Here is a 10,046-nt window from a genome sequence, read left to right on the forward strand (position 1 = left end):
TCCTCAGCTGTCTCCTTTCTCTAACTAAGCGTTCAATCTCCTGCTGCCGTCTAGACTTTCCAGGAATAGTTTGTACTTTTTCCTTCCTTTTTTCAACTCCAAACCTCTCACTTCCATATGCGTAGATGATGTCCCCAAATTTATCCAGCTTCTTTTCAACTGGCTGTGTTTGGAGGAAGCACCAAGACTAAAAATGTCCCGGACTCTTAAACCTGAATAATTCAATGAGCCATTGTTTACACACACAAGCGTCAGAAAGTCATTTTTACACATCAATAGTTTAAGCCACATACAAATACACAACCTTCTTGTATCAAAGTGTATTCAACAGTCTTTTTTTTTATCTTATTTGATTTTCAGGAATTGTCCAGTGGTTACAATGGCAGACACTCTTCTGCGCTCCATTCCTGCAGAGATCCAGCACCCCTACTCTAAGTTTTCTGACTGGAAGTTCAAACTCTTTCGGATTAAATCCTTTGAGAGAGCTCCTTTGGCCCAAGACAAAGAAAACCAGCCAGTAGAACAGACAGTGTCACAGTCTCCAGAAGAAGCTGAGATGGCAGATGAGAAACCTCCCTCTGCTAGTGTCATGAAAGTATGTTTAGGTGGGAAGTCATTTGATAACAACCGAGTGGACCTGAAGATCGTGGAGATTGAAATGCACATGGCGCACTTAAGACGTCTGTGTAGACTGTGTGGTGGTGCATTGAAAAGAGACAGGACCAACCTGGAGCATGAGGTCCAAGGTGCTTTGGATGAGATGAGCCGAGAGGCACTGAAGAAGATGGGTTGCAAGGCCAGGGCCTGGCCAGAGGTCATATTGAAGGTTTTTAAGGTAGATGTGACTGGAGACCTGGAGACTGTCCACCCCATATTTTTCTGTCATGGTTGCTGTAAGGTCGCTATCAGAGGAGGTGGCTTCTGCTGCTTCTCTCGAATCCGAGTTCCCCAGTGGATGCCTCACTCTGCACAGTGCAGGTTGTGCTCCCGGGTTGTGGGTTCTCTTAAAAGAAAGATCAAGCCCCAGGCAGCTCAGCTAGCCAAGAGAGCTAAAGTGGACCTCAAGGAAAACAGAAGCCGTCGGTCCAATGCTCACGGTCAAGCAAAATTCTGGCCCAAATCTCAAAGTCAAAGGAGCTTCTGGGTAAAGAAGATCACCCACTGCAAGAAGGTTCACCTTGAATCCAGGCTCTTGGCAGTCGACTATCCTGTTGACTTTGTGCGGTCTGTCTCCTGCCAGGTCTGTAATCATCTGCTGGCCGACCCTGTCCAGTCCTCTTGCAAGCACCTCTTTTGCAGGACCTGTATCCTGAAGTACATTCGGGCTCTGGGAACGCACTGCCCTGCTTGTAGGGAACCCTGCATCCCGACGGATTTGGTGACCCCAGCCAAAGCTTTCATGAATGTTATTTATTCACTGGTGGTCCGGTGTCCTTTGGAAGGCTGTAAGGAGCAGGTGAGGCTGGAACACTATGGAACCCACACCCTCAGTCATCAAGAGGTCAAAGGCAATGAAGTCTATTCACCCATCAATAAGGGGGGGCGCCCGAGGCAGCACCTGCTCTCTCTAACCCGAAGGGCCCAGAAACACAGACTGAAGGAGCTAAAACACCAGGTGAAAATCTTTGCAGATAAAGAGGAAGGAGGGGACATCAAGTCTGTCTGCCTAACACTCTTCCTACTGGCCCTGAGAGCTGGCAACGAGCACAGACAGGCTGATGAACTAGAGGCAATCATGCAAGGTGAAATAACCCATTTAAAGTTTTTATACTGCTGTTATTTGTAAACTTGCAAAAAGCTCTCATGTGCATATTATATTTAATAATAATAATATCAAAACACTCCTCTCTCTCTCTCTCTCTCTCTCTCTCTCTCTCTCTCTCTCTCTCTCTCTCTCTCTCTCTCTCTCCCTCCCTCCAGGGAGTAAAGCCAGCTGCCCTGTTTTTAAATCATCAGAAACAAATAGCTGTCTATTTGTATTTTGTATTAACTTTTTAGGGTTTTAAGCCCCTATTTATAATCTGGACATTGTCTGAGAAATGAACAGAACAATTACTGAACAGTCCGTGTACGATGGTCTGAACTGCTTGTTATTGGAGCGTCATTTGAGCTGACAGGGAGTGGATTGGCTAGTAGTGACAGGAACAGGATTCACTGCTTGATTGGTTGGTTTTGAGTCTTGTTTGGAGGAGCCAGCAGATACGTTTATATGGCTTTCTCTATTATTACTTAGTAGTTACTTAGTAGTACTAGGGTTTTGTAGCCAGTTTTCAACACCAGTAGCTGGATCAGGTGTTGTAGGTGAGGTTTGTAAATTGATACATGCCCAAATAAATCAAAATGTACATAAATAGACTCAGTGTTTAGGTAGTTTGTCATGTTGTCAGTTTAGCTGTAAGGAATGTAATTTTTAAAAAGCCAGTATACACGTAAATTGATTCAAGTTGGTGCTGAGACGTTCCATGCCCTTTAGACACAAAAAAAAAAAAAAACTACCAGGAAGTGAATGTCAGTCCCTCCCCTATCAAATGATATGTGTTTCAAGCCTGTACTGCAAAGTATGGTGGCCCTGTAAGTTTACACGATCGCGGTCCTAGATGCCCACTTCAGTATGATTGTGTTAACACTAGAACAACCGCGTTTATAGACATACCTGAACAACCATGACCAGTCAATCATCATATTAAAAACAACATAAATATTATAAATGAAAGGACAAACAATTGAATATAAGCCGTAGTTTTATTCAGGAACGTCATGTAAAGCATCTACACAACCGAAACATTGTAAATAAACGGACATTTGAACAGAAACCTAAAAAAACTGTACAAAATGAAATTTCAGCATTTCTAAAAAACAGTACCAGCTGGGACAGATCGGAAATGCTGATCAGACCCTCATATTTTTTCAACATGCCAAGCAAAACCACAGTTCACAAATTGGGAGAAAAACAGGTGTGAGTACGACTGGAAATGAGAAGCAGCACATAACTGTAATGCTCTGTGTGACAGCAGATGTCTGCAAACTGCCTCCATATGCATAATTAATTATTTTATTATTTATTAATTTATTTATTGCATTTACATAGCGCTTTTTATACAAAAGTATCGCAAAGCACTGTACAGTACATAGCAGAAAAAAACAAACCACGATACATTTGTATAGCATGTCACACATACAACTGCCACAGTCAGACCATTTAAAAAACTGTATGCACATAATAAAAAAGCAGCAATTTTAAAGTTACATTAAAAGCCACTAAGATAAGAAAGGCATTTATAAAAGTGCGTTTTTAGTCTTGACTTGAAAACTAACGGTCCCAGTTTCCCTGACAAATGAAGGCAGAGCATTACATAATTTAGGAGCTCTACAAGAAAAATCCCTACCTCCTATGTTGCTTTTGTTGACCCTAGGAATAACCAGCAGCCCCGCATCCTGTGAACTCAGAGTGCGGTTTGGAAGATACAGGGTCAGTAACTCCTGCAAATAACTAGGTGCTAATCCACTCAGGGCCTTGTAGGTTAACAGCAAAATCTTAAACTCAATTCTATATTGCATAGGGAGTCAGTAAAGGCTAATATGTTCACTTTAATTGAGGTTGTATCTTTGTAAATACATATTTATTGTATGTTTTATTTTTTCCTCAAATTGAGGGTGGGAAATTTGGGCTGCATCTTAAATTCAAGGGCGTCTTAAATTCCAAGGAATACGGTAGTTATATTAATGCAAAATAATAATAGTGTGTGTTCCAAATGTGTGTATGTTTACTAAGTTGTAACATCTGCGCTAATGCATTTACATTCTTTCTATAGGTAGAGGATCCAGATTGCACCCAGCTGTATGTCTAGCCATTCGGGTGAACACCTTCCTGAGCTGCAGTCAGTACCATAAAATGTACAGGACAGTAAAAGCAACCAGCGGAAGGCAGATCTTTCAGCCCTTGCATGCCCTCCGTAATGCAGAAAAGGTTTTGCTGCCAGGATACCACCCGTTTGAGTGGCAGCCAGCCCTAAAGAACGTCTCCAGCAGCACAGAGGTGGGGATTATTGATGGGTTGTCAGGCTGGACAGTTTCTGTGGAGGACTCTCAAATGGACACTATTGCTCGCAGGTTCCGCTATGATGCTGCCTTGGTTTCAGCCTTGAAGGACCTGGAGGAAGACATCCTGGAAGGCGTTAATGAGCAAGGACTGGACGACTCCTCCACAGAGGTCTTCACAGTGGTGATCAAGGAGTCATGCGATGGAATGGGCGATGTGAGTGAGAAACACGGAGGTGGACCATTGCTCCCAGAGAAAGCTATCCGCTTCTCCTTCACCATCATGTCTATTACCACCAAGAACGAAGATGGAGAAAACATAAATGTCTTTCAGGAACACAAGCCAAACTCAGAGCTCTGCTGCAAACCCCTGTGTTTGATGTTTGCAGATGAATCTGACCATGAGACACTGACGGCTATTCTGGGTCCAGTGCTGGCCGAACGGGAAGCCATGAAAGAGAGTCGCCTGATCCTGGAGATTGGTGGGCTGTCTAGGTCCTTTCGATTTATCTTTAGGGGCACAGGGTATGATGAGAAGCTGGTGAGGGATGTTGAAGGATTGGAGGCCTCAGGGTCAACCTATATCTGTACCCTTTGTGATGCCACCAGAGGTGAAGCTGCCCAGAATATGGTTCTTCACTCTGTCACCAGGAACCATGAGGAGAACCTAGATCGCTACGAGATATGGCGGTCCAATCCCTACTCGGAGTCAGTGGATGAACTCCGTGACAGAGTGAAGGGAGTTTCAGCCAAGCCCTTTATGGAAACGCAGCCTTCCATTGACGCCCTTCACTGTGACATTGGCAATGCTACAGAGTTCTACAAAATATTCCAGGATGAAATAGGGGAAGTCTACCAGAATCACAACCCTACCCACGAGGAGAGGAAAAGGTGGCAATCTGCCCTAGACAAGCAGCTGAGGAAGAAGATGAACCTTAGACCTGTCATGAGGATGAATGGCAATTTTGCCCGCAAGTTGATGACTAAGGAGACAGTAGAAGCTGTCTGTGAGCTTGTCCCATCTGAAGAACGAAGAGAGGCCCTCAGGGAGCTTGTGCACCTTTACATCCAAATGAAGCCTGTCTGGCGTGCCAACTGCCCAGCCAAAGAGTGCCCAGACTTGCTCTGCCGTTACAGCTTCAACTCACAGCGCTTTGCAGAGCTCCTCTCCACTACCTTCAAGTACAGATATGATGGAAAGATCACCAACTACCTCCACAAGACCTTGGCCCATGTGCCTGAAATCATTGAAAGGGAGGGTTCCATAGGGGCCTGGGCCAGTGAGGGCAATGAGTCCGGGAACAAGCTCTTCCGTCGGTTCCGCAAGATGAACGCCAGGCAGTCCAAGTGCTATGAGCTGGAGGACATTCTCAAGCATCACTGGCTTTATACTTCCAAGTACCTCCAAAAGTTTATGGAGGCACATAAGAACTCAGCCAAAGCCTTAGAGGCCACAATAAATCCTGTGGAGACCCAGGACGATGCTATCAATCTGATAGACTCCTTGGAGTTTTGATCAAGCCAAAACTATGCTAGAAAAGGGCTGTTCTACCTAGAAGTATTTCACATCAGTCATCTCCTACCGGTATCCTGTGGCTTGGGAGTTTGAAGGCAGAGTTCTTCAAATAGGCTATACCAGTCAGGTTAGGGGAAGACATTCTGAACTAATTCAGTTTCGTTAGTGGAAGGGTTTAGTCCTGATTGAGCCAACCTGGTTGGTTTGTTTGTAAGAAAACAAGGTGGAATGAGCTATGTCTGATATAGACTATTTTGGCCCATATTTTTTCTGACTACAATTAGAGAGTTTATGTGAAATTTAAAAAAAAAATAAGGATAGGTTTGCACAAAGGTTATTTAGGTTCAAAGAACCCAACTCAATTTCTGTTTTTATTTGAAAACTGTGATGGTTATCCTTTTGTTGACCTACTGTTGTTTTGGAAAAAGTTTAGGAGAGTTAAGGTAAGGTCATAGAAAGGAAAAATAACTGCATCAATTTTACTGTAATAAGCCCTATTCACAGGCCCTCGCCCATTTTGGGTTACTCTGGTAACTCCTATAGTTTTGTTTTTCAACTGTTTAAAAGCAGTTGAGCAAAGTATAATATTAAGCTGATCGTGTTTCTTACTTGAGTTAATGAACAATTTATCTTGAAAGATGTTAACATTTTTGCAGGTCTTTTTAATGGGATGTTAATTAATTTATTTGTATTCATGGTTGGTAACTTTTTAGAAAAATGCTAGGTAAATTTTATAAGGTGGTAGATTATTTAAAGAAAATTGTCACTAGAGCATGTATAAAACTAGTTTAATGGTTAAAATACATGTGTCTTGGTTAGTTTTTTTAAAATAAATGTGAAAAGGGTTTGAATATCTATTTTGTTATTGTTGAATTACATTATTAACTTGTTAGGCCCCGTACCCCTTTCCAAATAATCTAGTCTACCGCGTACCCCTATCTGATATAGGGTCATAATATACCTATGAAAACAGGGAAAAAAATATGTTTTTTTTCTAATTACTAGATTAAGTACTTGCAAAACCTCTTAACTTTAGACACCAGAAGCCAATAACGGCTTGTTAGAATGAGGCCAATTAGATCGCAAGCCAATATTTCGGTTTCAGATTTGTAATGTGTTGCAGGGCAGATTTCAGTAAAGCTAAGCCCTGATTAGTGAACAATACAGCCATGCACAGAGGGTATGAAATTCTGTATTTTAAAAAATTAACCAATAGGACTTTAAGTTACAAAAAACTTTAAGCGGGCCATTAAAAAAATGCATCTCGATTTGTTGGTTCAGAAGGCACACAGGAAAGGAGGATGGGCTAGAGTTTAGCCAAGTACTAAACTGTAAAGTACTGTAAATGGAAAACTGCTGTTAAAAACTAACAAAATAAAATACAATTTTCATACTCCAATAAGTATGCCGACACGAGTCAAAATTAAGAGTCCAAAAACAAAACGTTAAAATTTACAAGGTTCAAATTTAAAACAAAATCAGAAAGCAATTCTGAACAAAATTCATGCATTTCTTCCAATAAATGAAATGTAGAGAGAAAACAGATGGGGCAGTTTGCATAATAACATTTTAAAAAGTTACAAGTATAGGCATTTTTTGGTTTTTTCAATTGAACTAATTTTTTCGTAGAACACTTGTGCAGGGACAATGTAAAATGCTGTGTGTGTCTTGTGCGATATCGAATCCAGCCAGAATAAGCACATTGTTGTGAAGTGAATATTTACAAAAGCTAATTTGTTGTAAGCAGAAAGTGGATATTTAATCAGGCAGTCAAAAATTACTTTTATCTAAATGCTTACATGTTAAAGTGTTTAGTGCAGAAGTCTGTTCATGTTAATCAGCTGTAAGACAATTAAAGCGTGTTGATGTGCACTCGCTGTATGATATGAACACACTCAGTAGGTCTGGAGTAGGGAATCCAATTCCAGACACTTTTCCCAATCCCAGGATTTTGGGATTTTTTTTTTTTTTTTAATCCTGGGGTTCCATTTTTGTAATAATAATAATATTATGCTTTTGCTTTTATTAATAATTACCGGTGTGGAGACATAGGGTAATGCACTCACACGATAAAGCAGTTCTTCAATAAATTAATTAATAATGATATAAACACTTACAAGCACTGCAAGTAAAGATAAGTCATGTCATTCCAGCTCTAGCTCAGAACAAGTGAGTGATTTCACTGTCCAAGCAGGGCAGCCCAGCTGCCAGCTCAACTCAGTAATACTGTTATTTAAAAATGTAAACGTAGATAAAACACTGAACTGATTAAACTAATAACACTGAACATTTAAACTCCAGATAGTAAACTTACCTAGTAAATACTGCACATTTTTAAAAGAAGCAACATCGCACAATGACAATCTGAGTTGTTTTTGTTTTTAGCCCACAGACTGCAGCACCACTGCCCTGCTATTTAAATATGTAAATTAGCCATGTGTGCACTCAACGCTCACTCACTGTCAGCAGCCGGCTGGGTGTTTATAGAGTTCACCTCGCCCAACAGAAAGGAAATGTTCACCAGTACAGTTGCGGTTTTATTTGAAAGGTGATTCAACATTGTTGATTTGATTGCTAAGTTGCAAAGTACTACAATGTGGTAAAAAAAAAAAAAAAAAAAAAACACTGTCCGCCATTACAGGTTTTTCTAGCGTACCCCCTGATGAGAGGTCACGTACCCCAGTTTGAAAACCACTGGTCTAGTGGGTAGATAGGCATGTACACTTAAAACAATGCAGACTAGTTAGATTTTGCTATACAATTATTTTCTTTGTTGGTGAAAAGAGAATCTTCTAGGGACTTTTATTGATATTCATAAAGAATTGTGGGCAAAAAGTGCAGGCCTTGTTATTGAGATCAATATCAGTTCAATGTACTATTGTTTGTAGCTGGGTTTTTTAATAAATAGGTAGCATTACTGTATTTTAAGAAACGTACTTTTACTGAAACAACAAAGCAATTATAACTGTAACCCACTCAATCGCAAGTACAGATTGAATTTTGATGCCTCAATTTTAAGAAATCACAGGGTAGCTGTTATTGTGTAACTAAATAATAATTAATGGCTCATCTAGAAATGCAGACTAAAAATCGGCTGCTCTATTCACAAACAGTTTAATTTAAAGGTTGTTACTTGGAAAAATACAAGATGGTGTGGCTTTTTTATTTCAATACTTCCGACCACTTGTGTCAGCATCAGACAGGTGGCTGTTTTTCTGCTAGATACAGGTTTTTCTGCAAGGTGTCTAGATACAGGTTTTACTATTTTCCATAAGGAACGTAACAGGCTAACTTTTTTATTTTTTTATTATCATGTAATATAACGTTATTTTGATGATACGTTTTTAATATGATCAACAGAATATGCATAGAAAATACACTAGTGTTCGAGATCACAAAGGTAACAGTACCTTTTTTCATGCATTCCCAGGTTTTTCTTTGTTTATCATATAATACTAATTCATATGTTGAATTATACATTTTCTTTTTAAATATTCATATATCTCATTTAAAAATCGAATTGTTCATTTTTTGTAAATGATTAAGTGTATTCCTGTTAGATCGATATTACTATGTATGTATACTGTGTTTCATTGTACTCTGTTTGAATGGGCAAACTGAAATGTTTTCACGTCATTAGTTTTTGTATTTCTTTAAAGAACAAACTACCTCATAGTGCTGCAATAAGTATCATTGGAAAGGGACCTAAGAGAGTTTTCTTAGTGCAACACAATGAAAGAAACCCATACGTTTCTAAGTCAATGGTTAAAAGTGCATGGATTGATTTGCAATTAGTTCATTGAAAAACAATTAGTTGTACATTAAACAAACATGGTATTGTTTCTTATTTCTAAGTTTGGTGGTTCGACCTACCAATCTTTCTCTGCTGGAAATGATGATATTATTAGTATTAGTATTAGTATTATTAGTATTATTATTAGTAAAAGTTGTGGTAACAGGTTTATGCTCTCCTTAAAGAACACGACTTGAACAACCTCTTCAAACCAATTACTTGAAAAATACCTCAAATTAAGGAAAGAAAATAACAAATCTTGAAAAATAAATGTGCTATGAACAACAATACCAGCATTAAGTGGACTTTACAGCAGAAGCCTCATATTTACACCCTTTACTGTACAATCACTGCTTTTGCAATGCTCTATGTACAGTAGTAAGATCTTTATATATTTATTCACTTCTATATTTTTATTTAAAGTCAACCAAAAAACAAACTGTTGTGCACTTATGTTTTGCAGTTTTATTTTCAAAACCTCTTTTATTGTAAGTTACTAGGTATTGCAATAAAGTGCCCTATTACAGTTTTAACATGGGAGTTGCTATCCTGAATGCTACTTCTCTTTGACTACCTTATTATAAATTCATGGCTGGTTTCACAGACCTGCATCCCTTACATAAGGCTGTCCACGATTAGTGATATACATGGTCTGTGAAACCAGCCGTTAAGAATAGTTTTAATGCTTTGATGAAATAA

The 10,046-nt window shown here is 39.4% G+C and overlaps 1 protein-coding gene across 1 annotated transcript; it reads left to right on the forward strand.

Moving 5' to 3' along the window:
* Positions 1–379: 379 nt before the first annotated feature.
* Positions 380–8,099, forward strand: LOC117432346 (V(D)J recombination-activating protein 1). The gene is made up of 2 exons (XM_034054123.3): positions 380–1,742; positions 3,813–8,099. Exons 1-2 carry the CDS (start codon positions 380–382, stop codon positions 5,552–5,554), a joined length of 3,105 nt encoding a protein of 1,034 aa, XP_033910014.2. The 3' UTR covers positions 5,555–8,099.
* The last annotated feature ends 1,947 nt before the right edge of the window (positions 8,100–10,046 follow it).

Source organism: Acipenser ruthenus, chromosome 27, assembly GCF_902713425.1.
Source record: "Acipenser ruthenus chromosome 27, fAciRut3.2 maternal haplotype, whole genome shotgun sequence".
Lineage (NCBI taxonomy): Eukaryota > Metazoa > Chordata > Actinopteri > Acipenseriformes > Acipenseridae > Acipenser > Acipenser ruthenus.

Excerpts from the sequence above, each read along its gene's own strand:
- LOC117432346 (XM_034054123.3), top strand. The coding sequence starts at position 380 with ATGGCAGACACTCTTCTGCGCTCCATTCCTGCAGAGATCCAGCACCCC. Across the intron at positions 1,743-3,812 it reads ACTAGAGGCAATCATGCAAG|GTAGAGGATCCAGATTGCAC; the intron begins GTGAAATAACCC and ends TTCTTTCTATAG.